This window comes from Myodes glareolus, chromosome 20 (genome assembly GCF_982192425.1).
Source record: "Myodes glareolus chromosome 20, mMyoGla1.1, whole genome shotgun sequence".
Lineage (NCBI taxonomy): Eukaryota > Metazoa > Chordata > Mammalia > Rodentia > Cricetidae > Myodes > Myodes glareolus.
Window position 1 is genome coordinate 47,358,154 of NC_142045.1, and position 21,380 is coordinate 47,379,533.

General features: G+C 37.0%; 1 protein-coding gene across 3 annotated transcripts in view; it reads right to left on the minus strand.

The window, feature by feature from the left end:
• Positions 1-21,380, minus strand: part of Atp11b (ATPase phospholipid transporting 11B (putative)) — a 103,502-nt gene that overhangs the window by 30,236 nt on the left and 51,886 nt on the right. For all 3 annotated transcript variants that reach the window (XM_085682342.2, XM_085682341.2, XM_085682343.2), the window contains exons 13-21: positions 18,489-18,731; positions 17,808-17,983; positions 17,385-17,453; positions 15,403-15,476; positions 15,115-15,218; positions 13,207-13,388; positions 11,642-11,845; positions 4,111-4,264; positions 2,587-2,689 (exon numbers count right to left, since the gene is read on the minus strand). In XM_085682342.2, the coding sequence (XP_085538468.2) occupies positions 2,587-2,689; positions 4,111-4,264; positions 11,642-11,845; positions 13,207-13,388; positions 15,115-15,218; positions 15,403-15,476; positions 17,385-17,453; positions 17,808-17,983; positions 18,489-18,731 (1,309 nt within the window). The remainder of the gene's footprint in view (positions 1-2,586; positions 2,690-4,110; positions 4,265-11,641; positions 11,846-13,206; positions 13,389-15,114; positions 15,219-15,402; positions 15,477-17,384; positions 17,454-17,807; positions 17,984-18,488; positions 18,732-21,380) is intronic.

Consider the following 21,380-nt stretch of genomic DNA (forward strand, 5'->3'; position numbering starts at 1 on the left):
CATCAAACTAAATAGAGAGAAACTCCCAACTATCCCACTGAAATCAGGAACAAGACAAGGTTGTCCACTCTCTCCCTATCAATTCAATATAGTTCTTGAGGTCCTAGCTAGAGCAATAAGAAACCAAAAGGAGATCAAGGAGATACAAATCGTAAAAGAATGTCAAACTCTCACTATCTGCTGATGATATGATAGTTTATAAAAGCGACCCCAAAAATTCTACCAAGGAACTTTTACAACTCATAAACACTTTCAGAAATGTAGCAGGATACAAGATTGACTCAAAAAAATCAGTAGCCCTCCTGTACACAGATGATAAATGGGCTGAGAAAGAAATCAGAGAAACATCACCCTTCACAATAGTCACAGATAGCATAAAATATCTCGGAGTAACCAAACAAGTGAAAGACCTATACGACAAGAACTTTAAATCTTTGAAGAAATTGAAGAAGATATCAGAAAGTGGAAATATCTCCCATGCTCTTGTGTAGGTAGAATTAACATAGTAAAAACGGCAATCTTAGCAAAAGGAATCTACAGATTCAATGCAATGCTATCAATATCCCAGCAAAATTCTTCACAGACCTTGAAAGAATGATACTCAACTTCATATGGAAAAGCAAAAAACCCAGGATTTCCAAGACAATCCTGTGCAATAAAAGAACTTCTGGAGACATCACAACCCCTGACTTCAAAGTCAACTACAGAGCTACAGTACTGAAAACAGCCTGGTACTAAGAACAGACAGGAGGACCAATAGAACCGAATCGAAGACCTGGATATTAATCCACACACCTTTGAACACCTATTTTTGACAAAGAAGCAAAAAATATCAAATGGAAAAAAGAAAGCATATTTAACAAATGGTGCTGCTATAACTGGATATCAACATGTAGAAGAATGAAAATAGACCCATATCTATCACCATGCACAAAACTCAAGTCCAAATGGATCAAAGGCCTCAACATAAAGCCAGCCACACTGAACCTTACAGAAGAGAAAGTGGGAAGTACACTTGAACGCATTGGCAAAGGGAGCCACTTCCTAAATAGAACCCCAGCAGCACAGAACTGAGAGAAACAATTAATAAATGGGACCTCCTGAAACTGAAAAGCTTCTGTAAAGCAAAGGACACAGTCAACGAGACAAAATGACAGCCTACAGAACGGGAAAAGTTCTTCACCAACCCCACATCAGACAGAGGTCTGATCTCCAAAATATACAAAGAATTCAAGAAATTGGTCATCAAAAGGACAAATAATCTAATAAAAAAATGGAGTACAGACCTAAACAGAGAACTCTCAACAGAGGAATCTAAAATGGCTGAAAGACACTTAAGGAAATGTTCAACATCCTTAGTCTTCAGAGAAATGCAAATCAAAACAACTCTGAGAGTCCATCTTACACCTGTAAGAATGGTCAAGATCAAAAACACTAATGACAACTTATGCTGGAGAGTTTGTGGGGAAAGGGAACACTTCTGCATTGCTGGTGGGAATGCAAGCTGATACAGCCCCTTTGGAAGTCAGTGTGGCGATTTCTCAGAAAATTAGGAAACAATCTTCCTCAAGACTCAGTAATACCACTTTTGGGTATATATCCGAAGGATGCTCAACTGTGCCACAAGGACATGTGCTCAGCTATGTTCATAGCAGCATTGCTTGTCATAGCTAGAACCTGGAAACAACCTAAATGTCCCTCGACTGAAGAATGGATAAGGAAAATGTGGTACATTTACACAATGGAGTACTTACTACACAGCAGAAGAAAAATAATGACATCTTGAATTTTGCAGGCAAATGGATGGCTCTAGAAAACATCATTTTGAGTGAGGTAACCCAGACCCAGAAAGACAATTATCACATATACTCACTCATAAGTGATTTTGAAACATAAAGCAAAGAAAACCGGCTCACAAAACACAATCCCAGAGAACCTAGACAACAACCAGGACCCTAAAAGAAACATACATAGAGCTAATCTACATGGAAGTAGAAAAACGCAAGATCTCCTGAGTAAATTGGGAGCACGGGGACCTTGGGAGAGAGCTGAAGGGGAGGGGAAAGGCAGGAAGGGAAGCATAGAAAAATGTATAGCTCAATAAAAATCAATTAAAAAAATCAAAAAAGTACTAGAAATTTTGTTTTTACCAACGTTTGGTATAATTCTTTTCTCTAAAACTGTCCTTAAAATGTACAGAATAATTTTTGGATTCACAAATAAAAGTAATAATAAGTATAAAATAAGAATTTAAAACCTTGATAACAACGTCAGAATTCTAGAGTTTAAAAGATAAATGATGTGTGAGAGTTCTTTGTCAGATACAAAATGGTAGGTAAAAATAAAATTACTTTTATTATTAAGGAGAATAAGCAAAGAAAAAATTCACTAATGTGATGCCACTTCCTTTAATAATTAAACTAATATAGTCGATTAAACAATTGGTTTCTTAGGGGGATATACTATTATGTACTGCCATATTGTATTTGTTTTCACTTAAACACTAGACATTGTACTTCACAAAAAGGAAAATTCAAAACTACCAAATAATTATAGCACTTTAAAATTCAAGGAAAAGTCAATCACCTATGCCAACATGTGCTTCTTGTATCATGCTGACATCATTAGCACCATCACCAACAGCCAATGTTATCGGTTTCTCAGGTGAGATTTTTATCAGTCTTATTACCTGAAAAACACACAATGAATTCATTCTTTGTGATAAAGTTTCAACTCTCTTGTATTTGGGTACATCTTTCATTTGAAATCCAATGCAGTAGTATGGTGGTGAAGACATCTGAGTTCATGCTGGAAAGTAACACTAACGTAGGATTCACTCTTTGAGGGGCATGGAGATTAAGGGTTTAAGAATGGCTTTCACAAATGTTATAACAAAATCTATGTAGTTTTGCATTTTAAGAAGATTTTTAAAATGTATTCTAAAATCTTTAGTAACTTATTTAAATGAATAACTATATTTCACTGAGTTATCAAAACAAAATTCACAAAAAAGATAGTACTTGAAACAAAGAAAAGATACCTATTTAGTCTATTTGGTTAAGTCTCAAGATTTAAGAAGATATTATCTTAAGTGAAATTAAAACACGGTTATCTGGAATTTTTTAAAAAATATTTTTAAACCTGTGTGTGTGTGTGTAGGGGTGTGCGCATGAGATGGCCAGTATTTGGGGGGGTCAGAGAACAACTTTGTGAAGTTCTAGGTAGTGAATCAAGGTCATTGGACTTACCCGATAAAGGATCAGTACCTTTACCCACTGATCCTTGGTCTCACACTCTTGGATGTGTTTTATAAGAGCAGAGACATGTCTGTCCTAGTTTTAATCTCCACAGACTGGACACACAAATACTATAACAAAATTCCATGAATCTAAATAAACCTGGATGTCTCTGTGCAAAACAACCAGTATTTATATTTGTATTGTTAAGAACAGTATAAGATATTCCTTTAAAAAGTTTATGAGATTACATTTATTTGTTTGTGTATGCATGTGTTCTATATGTATGAGTACACCAAGAGAAGTCAGGCAACAACTTATGGGAGTCGTTCTCTCTCTCTTCCGTGTGAGGCCTGGGGCTGGAACTCAGGGAGTCAGGCTTAGCAGCAGGTGTCTCTAACCGATGAGTGAGCCATCTTGTTGGCCTACCAAGAATGACTTTTGAAGGAAACAGTCCTAAACCTCAAAATATTCCAAACTGCAGATTTACAAAAAAATTGTTTGAGTGGGTTTTCAGTTGAATTCTTGGCATCTGAAATTTAAACATTTCGTGCATAAAGCTTTACATATTAGGATGACAAAAAATAGATTGTATTTCAACTTTCCTAATTTAAAACTTGATAGCTGCCTCCTCTCCTTGCCCCCTCCTTTCTTCCTCTTCCTGATGATACTTTGTTAGTCAAGGCTGGCCTCAAACTTTCAATCCTCTTGCCTCAGCCTCTTGGATGTAAGGATTTACAGGTGTGTGCCAGTACGCAGAGGTTGGTAACTTTTAACAAAGAATTATCTTGTTTGGTCTTTTTTTTCCTTCCTTCTCTCCCCATTCCTTCCTTTAGAAACTGTTTTCAAGGAACTTTTTATGACATATACTTACTTTTGCTTTCTGTAAAGGTGCCATGCGGCAACACAACACAGCTGAGCAGTTTCTGCAAACTTCCATAAACAGCTTTTCATGCTCCCTGAGTGCAAGAGATAAGCTGGTCCCATCCACTACCAGCCCATGCTGAATCACATGGTCTTCTGTAATTCTAGAAAAGAATACAATTATATTCTCTATGTCATACTCTGAAGCCAGATTACTTACTTAATAAAATAAGACTCTTATTATTGAAAGACAGACAGTTCAACCAGACGAATGATCTGTGTACAAGTGAACAAACTCAGCTGCGGTACCTGAAAGGTAAGATGAAATACAGCTTTTGAACAAAATGAGAAATGCACACTAACGTTTATAACACATTTAACAAAAAAAATAGAAGACCTAAAGAAAACACAATTAATGAGCATTACATACTTGTATAGTATTATCAAAACTCTATCTTCTTTATAATTTTCAGTATTTTTAAGTAGACATTAATTTTTAAATATTTTTACTATGTTTTATTTACTTATTGTTTATATATATGTGTGTAGAATTGGAGGACAATGTGAAAGAGATGGTTTTCTCTTGAGTCGCTGAACTCACATAGTCAGTCTTGGTAACTGGCACATTTACCCACTGAGTCATCTCACTGGTACAACATAACTTTTAATAACCAAGAAATAATTTCAGAATGTATATATAAATGATTTTGAGTAGTTAATTTTTCCCTGACATTATTCTTAACTACTAACTCACCATAAAGGTATTCACAGGTTCTCAAAATTGAAGGGTCTAGTAATAGGAATAAAAAATATAAAACTGTAAAATTGTAAGCCTAAAGAAATGGGAACAAACCATCATCATCTTTGGATTAACTCTTAACAATGGATTCCTTAGCTTGTGACCGGCAGCTCAATGGCTCTCAGCATCTAGGGGTTAATTGTTTTTTTTTTTTTATAACCCCCCCCACCCCGTCACTTACAACTGACAATTGCCATGGACCAAGGTTAACTTTTAGTAGAAGTTTGTATGTGATTCTTAGCATCCATTCCATCCGATAAACTTTGACCAAAAGCTCCTCTGTGACTTTACATTTTGCATAATTTCATATCCTTCCCTGCTCTGAGAAACTGGTTGTGACAGGAAAAACTGTTAAGTTCTTGCAAACACTATTAACTGTGAAGGAAATCTACAGGTCTATATAAACTCAACTAAAATATTGTTATCAAAAATTGTAAATCTTAAATTGCAGTATGTCTCTGAGCTTAACTTCTAAGTTATAAAATTTTATTTTTCCATGCCTAATGCTTACTTCTTGCTAAAAAGGGGGCCCAAAACACATCCCCATTGCCACAGTTTCAGAAGCCCACACTCTGGCTGTGGCCCTAGTTCACTGGTAAGCTTTCTGTGCCCTGCACTGACTTTTTTTCCTCTTGGAGTAAGTTTGCTTCTGGTTTCATAGACTTTGGTGGTAAGTACTCCATTTTTTGCATGCCTCTGACCCAACCAAAAAAAAAACCAAGATTTCCAAGATGAAGTGCCTTCTATATCCAAGCAAAGATTTGTCTAAAAGTTATACTGGTAGCAATAAAGAATGTGAGCTCTCAGCTTCCTGCTGCCGTGTTATCCTTGCAATTATGGACTTTTACCCTCTGGAACCATCAACTCAAATAACCTTTTCTTCTATAAAGCACCTTGGTCATGATGCTTCATCACAGCAATGGGAAAGTAAATAGGAGGATGGGCTGTTGCTATGAAGAACATGACTATGTTGGGTTTTTGTTTGTTTGTTTTTGAAGGACTATGAAAGACTTTGGAACTCGGGACTAGAAAAGCAGTTCAATGCTGTAATCAGAGCTCAGAAGGCCTTCCTAGGAGCCTAGAAGATGGTTCTGCTGACAGCAAAGCAGACTAGAGGCTTGAATCAAGAGGTTTCAGATGGAAGCAAGGACTTTAACAGCAACTTGGCTAGAGGATATACCTCTGTTATTTTGGCAAAGAAACTGGCTGCCTTCTGTCTGTGTCCTAAGAACTTATCTAGGAATAAATTTAAAAAAAATTAATAGACTAATTTCTTAGGTGGGGGAAATGTCAAGACTGAATAGCACTGAGTCTGTAGTATGGTTATTAATGATAATACATCTACAAATCAACAATGAAAAAGAGTCAAGTGGGACAGAAAGAAACACAAAATGTAGAGTTTGGAGAAAAACAGTAGGAGGCTTAATGTTACAACAAAGACATTGAATGGAAGGGAGGCTACAGTTATTAAGGAGATTAGTGTCATTAAGGAGAGGCCTGCTATGCACCGAAATAAAGAGAACCCACCCAGATAAGGTTCAAACCTATAAAAGATGCTCGAGGCACTTTATGATACTAAGAAGAAACTGAATAAGCAGCTGTTCTGTGATTCAAGGGAGTCAGGATCCACTTCATGAAGGCTATGGAAGTCGGCCTTATAGTGCATGTTGTTATGATTATGCTGGGAGTGGATGGAGCTTGTCTCTTAAAGGGACAGAGTACTGACAGGGAAGGCTAGATAATCATAACACATGTAGTGTTAACTTTAGAGGCACAATGCATACAAGAGTGCAGAAGTTATAGATTCTTTCTCTATGGTTTCAGAGAGGCCCTGGGGCAAGACAAAATGTGGCCTTATTTGCAAGAAGGCCCTGAGAGGACAAGAGAATAGGAGACTTCACTGCATGAAGCTGTGGAAGCAAAACCAGCATTGCATAGGAGATCCCCAGATGTTGGAGGTACCAGAGACACAGGAAGAGATGTATAAGAGGAACAGAGGCAACCCCAGAGACAGATTTATGTTGCATGTAGCAAAGCTGGAGGGGTAGAGCCATCTAAGTCCTTTGAGGTCAGAATAGTGCTACAGGATTAGGAGCCTGCCCTGCTGTGTTTCAGTCTTGCTTTGATCTAGTATTTCCTCGCTATGCCCCGTTCTTCCCTTTGAAACGTAAACGTATATTCTGTGCCACCTGCTAGAAGTATGTAATTTGCTTTTTGAGTTTTATAGGGGCTTACAATTAAAAAGTGTACCTTGAGTTTCAGAAGGGACTGGACTTGTAAAGGGTTAAGACTACGAAAGACTATACGAACTTTTGAGGTAGGACTAAACGTATTTTGCATTGTTGATATGGGGAACAGGGAGTAGAATGTGGTAATTTGAATACAAAATGCCCCCCAAGGGCTTGGGTATTTGCAAACTGGGCCCCCAGATAGTGGCCCTATTTGTGGAGGTTTAGGAGGTACAGGCTTTCTCTATGAAGTATGTCATTGGAGATAAGTTAGAGAGTTTACTGATGTGCACCATTCCTAGTTTTCTCCTTCTCCTTCATGCCTACACCAAAGGATAGGAGTACTTAGCTTCCTGCTTTGGCTGCCATGCTGTCCCCACCATTATGGATTCAGTCTGTGACACTGTAATACCAAAATATTGTAAGCCAAAATATCACTCCTCTCCCCCCACCCCACCCCCAAAAAGAAAGAAAAGAAAATTTATTTGAGAAACCATCCTGGTATTGTCTTGAAAATTTTTTTTCTGTTAGCTAGCTTTCATTGTGCCAGAAGGTACCCTGTAGGCCAGTACAGGAGAAAAGTCTTTAGTGGTATTGCCTACCTGTATGCTATAATATTGATGTACCAGGGAAGAGGTGCCCCTGTTAGAATAATAGCATGACAGTTATGGGGGTAACCAACTACTTTTGGATTAGAGTTGAAGTCTTCTTCACAAGAAGGAATTCATGCCTTGTACTATGAACCTGGTCAAAAGTCCTCAGCTAGGGAGGTCAAACTGCCTTCTAAATATCTGTTTACACCCTCAGATTAACACTGCATTCAGCCTTGAAAATAGAAACTTCTCTCTGCAGTTTAATTAATGCATAAGTTAGTTAATGCAGACACGCATAACTCATAGTGGCCATAGTGCTGAGAAGAGGTGACCACTGAGTGCTCACTGATATCTGTATTAACCCCACCAGCCCCACTCAAGGAACAGAGAACATTGTGAATGAGGTAGGAAAGGATGTACATTTGGAGGATGCTGTGGGATAATGCTCTTGTACTCTGTAAAGATTTGTCACTCATAGTGGCTTAATAAAATGCTGATTGGCCAGTAGCCAGGCAGGAAGTATAGACAGGGTGACTAGACTAGGAGAATTCTGGAGAGGAAAGGCAGAGATGCAGTTGCAAGCCAGACACAGAGGAAGCGAGATGAGAATGCCTTACTGAGAAAAGGTACCAAGTCACATGGCTAAACATAAATAAGAATTATGGGTTAATTTAAGTTGTAAAGAGCTAGTTTGTAATAAGTCTGAACAATAGGCAAAATACTTTATAATTAATATAAGCTTCTGTGTGTTTATTTGGGACTGGAAGGGCTATGGGACTGGGTGGGACAGAAACTTCTATCTACAGGAGGAGACGTGAAAAGTTTTGTGGATATGACACATGAACATTTCACTCATGAACTCACAGCAATTATGGTTACCTGCATAAGACACAAGATCAATCAGCATTCCAGTAAACAGCACTAATTAGTAGTTACAAAAAAATAAAAATAAAAGTAAAAAGAACATGAACAGGGAAGAGGACATGCTGGGGTTGCCTGGTGGGAATGAGAATAAGGAGTCTGGGATACATTTGATCAATATCATTGTTGAATTCATGTCTGAATATATCAAAGAGTAAATTAAAGGTATTCTGTTAAAAATATATCTCTTTAATATTATTCTTTGATGAAATCTAGAACACATCAATGCCTATATAACAAATATAAATAAAGCAGTGAATATATACTCACACCCACAGTCTTGCCTTTTAGAGATTGTTTTCCCGGGTTAGTATCATAGACTGTAAGTGAGAGATTGCTGTGCTGACCTAAAACATTTACACCTACAGTGAAGTACTCTATTTGTTATAAAAAATTTGACTACAATAATTGGGGGTAGCCAAAATAATCTTTGAACTGTGAGATGTAGATTAATTTAACAGTTTGGCTATATAAAATAGCCCAGGGGCTAGCAAATGTTTTCTGTAAATGATCAGGAAACAATTTTTTAAGGGTCTGTTAGCCAAAGGCAAAACTCAGGGTGCTATACAGGAACCACAAAAGAAAATAAATTTTACTAAGTTTAAATTGTAGCAATAATTTAGTGTATTTTGTTTGCAATATACTTTATAAACTTACTCATTCAAAACCAAAGCATGGTCCTTGCATATCAATCTCTGGACTATACAGAATATGGAGGTTAAAAGTTAATGTTTTCACTTTAGCAAAATGGCAGTTTGCAAAATTAACACCTGCAAATCAGTAGCCTTCTTATACACCAAAGACAAATAGACTGAGAAATCAGGGCAACAATTTCATGTACAATAGCCTCAAACAAAATGAGACAACAAAAAATCCAAAAGAGAAAGACCTTTACAAAGAAACTTTAAAAAACTAACTAAATAAATAAAAAAGATAGGAGATGAAGAAAAGGGCCCCCATAATGTGGATTGGTATAATTAATACTATGAAAATAATCATCCTACTAAAAACAATCTATAGATTCAATACAATTTCCATAAAAATTCCAATGTAATTCTTCACAGAGATTGAAAGGCAATCTTAAAATTCCTAAGAAAGCATAAAGACCCCAGATACCTAAAACAATCCTGAGCAACGAAAACACTGCGACAAATACCACCATTCCTGATGTCAACTTAAATTACAAAGCCATAGTGGTAACAGCACCATGGCAATGGCACAAAACAAACACAATGGAATAGAACTGAGGACCCAAAGTCCCCAGGCTCAAATATACTTTATTTTTGATAAAGATGTCAAAAACATACATTGGAAAAGAGACAGCATCTTTACCAAACAGTGGTGGAAACTGCCTCTCAACATATAGAAAAATGAAATTCGATCCTTCTCTTACTCTCAATGTTAGGCCTGATATTTTTAGAAGAAAGTGCAGATTTTCTTTCTGATTAAGTAATTACTTTCTGAATAAAATTCTAGTCACCCAGGAAATAAGACCAAGAATCAAGAAATGGAACTTCATGAGATTTTATAAAGCTTCTGTTTTGCAAACTGTTGATAGACTGGGGAGGCAGCCCACAGAATGGGAAAAGATCTTTGTTAGCTATATATCTGATGGAGGATTAATATATTTAAATTATAAAAATTTCAGAAACTAAAATATCTGTCTTCTCAAAAAGAAGATGTAGGACTAAGTTACTATTTTAAAAAGCATTTTAATTAGACATTAGGAAAATGTAAGTTAAACAACTCTGTGGCTTCATGCTACCCCAGTCAGAACCACTAAGCCAAGAAAACAAAGACAAAAATGCTAGTGAAGATGTAGGGAGTGGGGAAGCCTCACGACTGCAAGTGGGTGTGCAATGATGCAGTCCTTTGGAAACCAGCATGGCTGTTCCCCAGACAATAGAAATACATCTACCATTGGACCCAGCTCTATACCACTGTTAAGAATAAGGATGATCCAAGGCTCTTTCAGGGCCCTGATGAAAGGACAAAGGGAACCTAGTTCTGTGTCCTTGCACAGGGGCAGCCTTGGCAAGGTCCAGGCTGAGGCCAGAACCTTGCATGAGTTAAGGTTTTGTTTCCTGGGAACTTGGCTCCCTCCCCATAACCTGCAAGAGACTGGAGAGTTATCAATTCCAAGGTCGCTGTGTGCTCAATCTGTGACACACATGAGAAATCCTGTGTTCATCCCCTTATATGCAAGCTTTCTGCTGACACTGTCCCAGCCTCCACCACTCTCCCTTTCCCCATGCCCACAAACTGTATGGAAGAGGGTGCACTTCTTAATACACTTGCTTGATATCAGACACAGCTTGTGAGAAACTTGACCTCAGCTCTCCTGTCTTCTTATCTCCTGGTCATCCCATAGGGATGATAGAGGACTTATTTCCCATACGAGTACACTACATGTTCATCCGTGTTCACTGCTGCTCTATTCACAATAGCCAGGACATGGAAACAGCTTATATACCCATCAACTGATGAAAGAATAATGAAAATGAGGTAACTATATACAATGGAATCTTATTCATCTTTAAGAAAAATTTTCCTCTATTGAGAATTCTCTTAAGATCTGTACTCCATTTTTAAATTGGATTATTTGTTTGTTTGATATCTAGTTTCTTGAGTTATATATTTTGGATATTAGTTTCTATTGGTTGTGAAGTTGGTAAAAAAAATCTTTTCTCATTCTGGAAGGTCATTTTATCCAATTAATGGTGTCCTTTGCCTTACAGAAGTTTTTCAGTATTAATTGTTGCTCTTAGTGCCTATGCTACCAGTGTTCTGTTCAAAAAGTTGTCTCCTGTGGCAATGCATTAAGTCTTCCCCACTTTCTTTTCTAACAGGTTCAGTGTTAAGGTCTCTAATCCATACGCACAAAATCAAAATTTAAAAATGTTTTTAAATTACAGATTAAATTTAAAAAAATCTTTTAACTATGGGCTGATGAAAGCAAGAAGTGGCAAGCTGGCCTCCAGACACTGCTTGCTATCTTACCTCCTGGCAAGCTGCCTCAACTGTTCAGCACATCCACTGTCTGATTTCTGGTTGATCAGTTCGAGGATATTCATAGCTCTGTGAAAATGTCCGCACGATAAGCTCACACTAACAGCTGTTTCATGTTTGTCTCCTGTAAGCACCCATACTTTGATACCAGCCATTCTCAATGCTTCAATAGTTTCTCGAACTTTATCTTGTAGCCTAAAAAGAAAAAAATGGTAGAGAAAAATAAAAATACTCCTGTAGTCTATGTTAAGTATAAGCTACACAGTACATATAAGGTATACTCTTTATAGGACTGTTACAGTACATCAACATGACTGAGATTTTTCTCTCATTATCCAGGAAACAAGAATAAACTACTAGCAGCCATCTAGTTATAAGAAAACCAGTGAATTAAAATAGTCATCATAAACCCATCTTCCTGGGAAGTGGTATTGGGAGGAGCCTGAACTGAGGGCTGGGGCATGCTAGGCAAGAAATGTGCCACTAGTAAGTCTAAATTTTCAATAAAGATTTCTTCTCACCCCACCCCAGTAATAGAAGGAGTTAAGGAGAGGTAAGCATGTAGCACACACAGAAGTCTAAGCATGAAATCCTGAATTCAGGGCTTCTGCTGATGAGTCTCCTACAGTTTTCTGTTTAAACATCACACAATCTAATGAAAATCCCCATTTAAAATATTAATACCTTTGTAGATAAAGGGGACAGAAGAAAACAACAGGCTTAATTTATAAAAATCCATTTGACTCAATAAAATTCAATATAAGAAGCTAAAATTGATACAGATGCTGGGTTAAAAAAAGCAAACAATATGTTTAAACAAATAATTTACTATAGCATCAAAATGTCAGCAATAAACAGAATGTTCATAAAGAAGAACATTTTCAATCATCTTAGCTGCCAGAAAAGGCCTTCTTGGATGAGGGCTTGTTATGAATACCTTATTCACAAACGCCCTGGAAAAGAGGAATCATCCAGGCAGAAGGCAAAGCCTTGCCAAGGAACAAAGGCATGAACACAACAATTTCAGTTCGAGGTCTACAGGAGCACAACAGTCAGTGCGGCATTATTGAAGCCTGAAGCAGACTGGGCAGTAGTAGATGAGGATGGAGAGATATGAATGTGTGAAGATGGGATGGCACACTGACTAAGGAATAGTAAAATGGAAGAATAATACAAGTGTTTCCTTTGTCTATCTCAAAGATAGAAAGATGGAATAAAACAGCATTATTCTGAACAGAAAAATGAAAGCTTTAGTTTTCTACTTTGTTACAGAATGGCAATTTTTTAAAAAAATATTTATTTATTTTGTATACAATATTCTGTCTGTGTGTATGCCCACAGGCCAGAAGAGGGCACCAGACCTCATTACAGATGGTTGTGAGCCTCCATGTGGTTGCTGGAAATTGAACTCAGGACCTTTGGAAGATTAGGCAATGCTCTTAACCTCTGAGCCATCTCTCCAGCCCCCAGAATGGTAATTAACAGTATTTATTTTAATGTATTAGAAGCATTTGAAAAAATGTTAAAAAATGATACTGCCTACTTCTGATACTTGCCTGTCTTCCACTGCTGTAGCTCCTAGCAATATCAGGTCTTTCTCAATGTACTGGAAGGCATCAGCCAGCTTCTCCTCCCGTCGCTGCAAGGCCGTCCTGGCCTCAAACAGGCGCCTATCGATATCGTCATACTCTCTAGCTGTAAACTGTCTATAAGCTATGCATAGTGTCCGCAGTCCTTTCTAAAAGAAAAGAAAGATAGGCACACACTTCTAAGAGCCAGATTCACAACCCGACTTTAAATGCTGTCATTTTATCTTCACCTATAAACTGGAACTACACAAACTTAGGAATCTGTATTGACTACTTGATTACATGGGCCTCAAATTTTCGTAATCTCTGAAAATTAGCGCCTGAATCTAAATACTTCTCACTATATATTTTCCTTAGAAAGGACGGAAATAAATGTTCTAGCAATAAACTTGAAAACAGCGGATTTTAAAATACCATGACTATGTTTAGCAAATTTCTAAATAGCACTATTTCCTGATTTGTAAATAACTCTCATAATTAACATTTAAGACCCCATCAGATACTAACATGTACTGATTAATTCCCTCTCCAGTAAGTACATGTGGATACTGTTCTAGATAGAACAGTCTCTGCTGTTAGATATCACAGTGGATAGGTCACAGGCAACTGCAAACCAGCAACAGCAGTAGGTGAGGAGAGAGAGCTAAGTATGTAGCACACACAGAAGTCCAGGCATGAGACAGCCTGAAGTTTTGCTTTTGGATGAGTCTCCTATAGGTTTTCCTTGTTAAATTAGAGTCATATTACATAAAATTAACTCTCTCAAATAGTGTCATGCAGTGTTTTTATAGTATATTTACAAAATTGTATGATCATTACCACTATCAGAATTTTCACCCCCAACAGATTCCCTATCCATTAGTAGACACTCCTTTCTCTTCCCTTTGTCCAGTAGCCTTTGGCAACCACTCACCTGTTTTCTATGAATCTGCCAATCCTGGATTTGTATATAAATATAGTGTGCGTTCTCTAGTGGCTGGCTTCTCTAAGCAATCTTTTCAATGTTCATCCATGTTGCAGCATATATCAGACATCAGCACTTCATTTCTCTTAATGACTAAGTAACATTCCATTACAAGGCTGTATCATATTTTTCCCATTCATCAGTTGGGCACTTAGACTTTTCCAAGCTTGGGCTATGAGCATCCATTCATTAGATCATGTGTGGATGTATTTTTTTCCTTTCTCTTTGGTGTACACCAGGTATATGACTAGGTCAGGTTTTAACTTCATTTTTATCTTTTGAAAAGATGCCAAATTGTTCAAAGGCTAATGATTTATATCATCTGCACACCCCTAGAATAACTCCTATTCCTTTAGTAGGTCCCTTTCTGTCATTCTAGTATGTCCTCGACTACTGAGCCACACCCTCACTTTTTTTTTTTCTTTAAAAGTCAGGATCTAGTAATGTTGTCCCATTTGCTCTTGAATTTCTGGGCTCAAGCTTTTGTCTGGTTTCTGCCTTCACACCATTGGCCCAGGATAAACTGTGGGTAAGGGGAAGGGAAGGAGAGGGAAGGCAATGATGGGGAAAGGAAAAGAGAAAGAACAGAGACAAGCCATTCAGAGACGAAACCCAAGGATTTGTGCCTCACTCTAGGCCACAAATACTCATGTTTGTTAAGGGTATAGTTTGAGTGGTACACACAACCAGAAGTTCCTACAACATCAGGTTGGAAGAGAGTTACATGTTACCAGATTAAAAATCAGTATTTACAAGAATAAAGAGCCAACATTTAATGTAAAAGAACTAAGAACTACTGAATTTCCAGAACATGGAAGATCTATTAAAAAGACAAATCCTCAACCATTTCACAAATATATTTTTGAAGTTTGTTTTTAATTTTTTTATACTTAAATAATATCTATACTTACCAAAGCAAATTCATCTACATGAATTCTGGTTTTTGCTATTTCTCCACCTATACATTTAGGGAGAATTGAAGATTCTGCTCCTTTAGCAAATAAAAGCTTCTCACCTGAAAGAAAAAAATAAAAATTTTCCAGCAGAGAATTCTATAATGATATGTAAGCAATCAATGTTGTAAGTTGACAACACGTTCCCTCATGAACGTGTCTCCAGAATGGGCCTTACTTTTTATTCTTTGGTAATCAAGTTCTATATTACGTAAATAAATATTCATAAAAGCTTAGATTGGTTACCTGAAGGTGCTTGAACAATTACACTCATTCTCCTACGATCTGAATCAAATTCCAGAACATGAAGCAGTTTATACCTAAAAATTAAGAAAGATAATCCTTAATTTTTAGAGTAATAATTAGACCATTTGGAAAGAACAAAAGATACAAGTTTAAAGTAAGAAACTAGAACTGCATTTTCATGAAGATAGGCGCTAAATAGTCGATAATAGTACGAGACATGAGGGAGATGGCATCACGTCCTCTACAATTAACATCTACTGCACAGACTTTGGGTCTGTAATTAAATTCCACAGAAGCCAAGATGAAGACTACTAGAGAGATTAATATTCAAGAAGCTGCTGTGCAGTAGAGAAGGAATGGGACCCACATCTGCCCAGCGGACTGACTCGCCATCATTTCCTTTCCTAACACATCTCACCAGATCTCCCTTTATGCAGTCTTTGAGGTTTGTCGGCAATGATGCTGAACTTGGGCAGGTATGAGGGTAGAGGGCAGGTAGCAAATGCCTCTTTAGGGAACTGAGGGAAAACTTACGAGGATAACTGAAGTGGGGCTTGACAATGTTTTCCAGGAGAGAATTCTATAATGATATGTAAGCAATCAAAGTTCTAAGTTGGCAACATGTTCCCTCATAAAAGTAGCTTCAGAATGGGCCGGACTTCTTTAGTATGAAAAAGCAGAGCAAGGATTGAGGTATACAAGCAACGGGCATATAGACTAACTTATCAGATTAGAAAGAGGATGAGTAGACTGGTGTTCCTGAATGCTTGAGCATAAGTTCATAGGCAACACAAGGGAACGTGTGCTGGGGTGCAGCTTTATGGCACAGCATTTGCTTAACATTCCTGAGACACTGGTTTTGATCTCCAGTACTACAAAAACAGGATAAAAAAAGCTTTCTTCATTCGATAACCTATGGAATCTCAACCTCAAGAGTGTGTTCAATATATAAGCAAATTCAGTAAACAGTAAACTAAAGTACAGAATACTATTGTATGACATACAATATAATAATGCCATTACTCTGGAGAAGTGGTTAGCAAGTGTTTTACATATAAAATCAGGTAATTTTAGACTTTATAGGCCATATAGCTCTCTCTGCTGTATATTAGGACTTATTCTTGCATGCAAGGCAAACTATATCGCCAGCCTTTCTTTTCCTTTCTCAATTCTGAGAGAGGGCTTTACCAGATTTCCTAGGCTAGTATCACTCTGTGGCCTATGCAGGTCTTTAACTTCTATTCTACCAGAGTCATTTTATTCTTTCTCCTTCTCTCTCTTATTGGAAGTTTCTGTCTTGCCCAGTTCCGCAGCCATTCAGTCCCAACAAAACACACAGAGGCTTATATTAATTATGAACTGTATGGCCTATTAGCTCAGGTTTATTATTGGTTTTTTTTGTTTGTTTTAAGAAAGGGTTCTCTGTAGCTTTGGAGCCTGTCCTGGAACTAGCTCTTGTAGACCAGGCTGGCCTTGAACTCAGAGATCCACCTGCCTCTGCCTCCTGAGTGCTGGGATTAAAGTTATGCACCACCACTGCCTGACTCAGGCTTATTATTAACTAGCTCTTAGAACTTAAATTAACCCATAATTCTTATCTATGTTTAGCTATGTGGCTCAGTACCTTACTCAGTATGGCATTTTCATCTTGCTGTCACTGTGTCTGAATGATAAAGTCTGCATCTGAGAAGAGTCCCTCCTCTTTCCAGAATTCTCCTTAGTCTTGTTATCCCTCTTATACTTTCTGCCTGGCTATTAACCAATCAGCATTTTATTAAACTAATACAAGTGATAAATCTTTACAGGGTAAAAGGGCATTATCCCACACCCTTACTCTCTTTTTCTTTCTTAAACAACTCTAAATGCAATAGATCATAGGCTATGCAAAAACAGACTGGAGGACAAAACTGGCCTATAGGCCATAATTTGCAGATTCCTATCCTATACTTATTATGGACTAGAACATATTTGAAAGAATTTACCTTTCCAGTCTTCCAAGTACTTTAACCTCCATATTTTCTTCAGAAATGCCTATAAATATAATACCAGCTCTAGGAATAAGAGGAACAAAGAAATTATAATATTGAAAGGAAAATATTTTATATTTTACATTATACCTTTATAATTTGGTTTGAATGGAGGTACGTGAATTGAAAGTTTAAGGAGTATTTATGATACTGCCTTTGAATAATATGACACTATTCTTAAGAACATGACAGGTCAGACTATATCCAAAATAATGCAAAGTATTTTTACAAGTTTTTCAAGTAGAATTCATACTAAACACTTTAAAAGATCATTAAAAAACTTAAATTTACATTTGAGAACTTTATATGACATCTCTAATATTCTAACATTTATTTCAAGAGTATTCTTGGAGGATCAGGAAAATCAGGCTCAGTCACCTTGCTGCAGCTTCCACGAGCGCCTTTTCATCTGGTGAAGACGCATAGTACTCCAGCTGTGCAGGTGCGGGGGTGGACTGCCAGGGGCCGTCCCCAATGCCATCAGCCTCAACATTGCTCATCTGGACAGTATGGCAAAGACTGACTGCTTTAAAGAAGAGGTCATGTTCTTTGATCTGAAGAAACATAAACATTCATGACCAAAGCACATTTCCAACACCATACAGGAAACCAGACATAAAACCTTGTGAGCTAAAACAAGAGTGCAAAGACTTGGGATGCCTGAGTAAGAGCTGCAAAGTTTGCACTTCAATCTCATGCTGTTCTAGGAGTCTTTAGTTAAGAGCATATTTTTAGACAGCCTAAACAAACTGCAAGCAAGGACAATGTCCTTGTGAAAAAGTAAGGTCTTAAGAAGAAAAAAAAATACATTTTCCTCATTTTACTTCTAGGTAGTAACAGCATTTACTAACTAGTGAGCTAAGGCATTAAAGATGCTCAATAATGACAAACTAAACTGGGCTGTAACTACGGTCTCAGAATAGTGTTTTGTGGTGCTAAATCAAGACATCTATTTCAAATACATACTTCTTGCTTCACTGATAGAAATTTCCTGTGTCCACCTATTGAAGAGAATTAATTCATCTAAAACCCATAATTACTAATTTGAAAGTTGCTTACTAGTTCAGTTTCACTTTCAGGACTGGTTCTAAAAGAAGAACCGGTTGTGACATGTGTTGAGTTGTTGAGATGGGATAAACTACCAAGGTAAGATAAGCTTTCTTCTGCGGAGTCTGGGGTTGGTCCTTCAGGTACAAGTTTACCATTGATTTCTTGGTATTTCATGCCATTAATTGAACATTCTCGAAATTGCATTTCATTTTCTGTCAGTGTTCCAGTTTTATCTGTAAACACGTATTCCACCTAGAGAAACAGAACAAAAGAAACCTTTGTGGTCATGGGTCACTGTTGAACAAGCAAACTTTCTCCTGTTTTTTAAAGTCTAGTTTATTAACATCAATATACAAAAGGCAAGTTTCTTACAATCTAAGAAGCTATTATTGATGTAAAGAAAATAAAACAAATAAAAATATTTAAAATTTACACATATTTTTTGATATATGTTGATCTGTAGAGGTGACTGAGAATAAAGTTAAGAATTTCACGTCTATCTCTCAGTCAAGCTACATTTAAAACAGTATGACTTGACACTTACACTGAAGTAAGGGTAGAAGGAATGCTTACTAACCTAGACAGTAAACAGAGACCAGGAGAGATGGTATAAAAACAGGAAAGAAAACAGTGACAGCAATACAAGATGTTAGAGATGAGAAGTAGTTTATAAAGGACAGAAGAAGTCAAAACTGAGGACAGGAGACAAATAGAGTGAAAAAGATAAATGTTAAAAATAATGTTTAAAAAGAATGTGAGACAAATTATATTACTACTCTTGGGGGCTGATCCAAGGAGATGAACTCTGAACGAGAAGGATACAATGGTGAAGTCTTGAGAGCAAACTAGTATGAGGATTTGATTACTATAATGATGAGAGAAAAGTCTTTTAAAAAGAGAAGCAGTGGGGCTGGAGAGAAGAACACTTGCTGCAGCAACAAGAAGAGCGACACCCATGCACGACAGCAACCCCAGCACTAAGGGAAGCAGGGAAGATCGGTAGGGCTTGCTGACTGCCAACCAGCTGAAAAATCCAAGCTCTAGGTTCATAGGAAAAGGATTGTCTCAAAAAGAAAAAGTGGAGATTGATAGGGGAGGACCCTCTCAAGCCTCCATATGTAATGGAGAAATACACCCCTAATCTCTCACAAACACACATATACACACATAGACACATATTCAAAACAAAAACAAAAATACAAATAAAAAGTAGAAAGAGAGACAGACATCACAAGAAAAGAAAAGCAAACTACAGACCATTATTTTTCATGAATATATATGCACATATATATATACTAAGTTCAGAAATGTATAAAAAAGATTATATATCATAAGTATATGAGATATCTCAGGAATCCAATTATTAATTTGATGTGTACAAATTATCAGATTGATACGTGTCCTTTATTCGATTAATAAAATGACTATCTCAACAGATACAGAAAAATCACTTGATAAAAATCCAATACTCTATGATAAAAACACTTAACATACTATGATAAAAGCTTCTTTGAAACTTAGTAATATCATACTGAATGATTTCTTCCTATAAGCAGAGATATAAGGCATGGTTGTCTGTTCTCATGTGTTTTATTCAACATCGTACTAAAATTTTTAGTCAGAAAAAAGAAGTGAGTTATCTGATTGGGGAAAAAAGAGACAAAGTTATCTCCATTTGCATATCAAATGAATTTACATATACATCATCCAAGGGAATTCACTTAAAAAAAATCTATTAGCACTAATAAGAAAGTTTAATGAGATTCCAGGATAAAAGATCAATGTGCAAAATCAAAGAAATAAAGTGGGAAAATTGTTTTAACCAAGAAATAAAGAATAATAAGAAACTGTACCTTAACGTCCATACTGTTGGGGACAATAAAGGTAACTACAATATTTTAGACATAGGAAATGTCTACTACGTAAAATAATAATTTATTGCACATAGCCCAATATCAGTCTACATATGTAATTTTAACTACAGAGAAGGCTGAGATAGGAAAATCATTTGGCTCAGGTTTGTTAGTTTTGAGAAAGGTTCCCACTATGTAACTCTGGCTGTCCTGGAACTCATTATGGAGAACAGGCTGCCCTCGAACTCACAGAGATCCTCCTGCCTCTGCCTTCCAAGTCCTGGGATTAAAGGTAGTGTCAGATGAGCTCAGAAGTTTAAACATAGATTGGGCATCAAGAAGTGGGGCCCCATCTCAAAAAGAAAATAAAAAAGGCAAACCCAAATTATACATGGGGACAGGGAGGGAGATCATAGATTAACTGATAGCTTTGAATACAGAGAGAGAGAGAGAGAGAGAGAGAGAGAGAGAGAGAGAGAGAGAATATATTTATGAAGACTTGTTTCAAGTATACAAAACTAAGCAAGGAAAGAAACAGCAATTAACTTCAGGGGAAATAAAATGCATGAAGAAAACATAATTATAGTACTACAAAGAAAAAAAACTAGGAAGAAAAGGGTTTGGAAATAATATTATAAATCATAATGTAAATATTTATTAGATGTTAAATTGTACCACCACCAGAGTAGGCAAAGTGGGCAAGGCTTTGGATATGTATACAAAATGGTAAAGTAAGTTTCCTCGTTGTCCCTCCCCTCTTAAAAGATTTATTTATTTATTTATTTATTTTTGAGATATGATTACCCCGTGCAGCTGTCCTGGCACTCGCTCTGTAGACCAGGCTGGCCTCGAACTCACAGAGATCTACCTGCCTCTGCCTCCCGAGTGCTGGGATTAAAGATGTGTGCCAAAACTGCCTGGCAACTTTATTTTTTTAATGATGCACATGCATGAGATTGTGTGTGTGGGTAGTGCACATGACTGAAGGTGCTTGTAGAGGTCAAGGGCACTGCATCTCCTGGAGCTGGAGTTAGAGGTAGTTGTGACT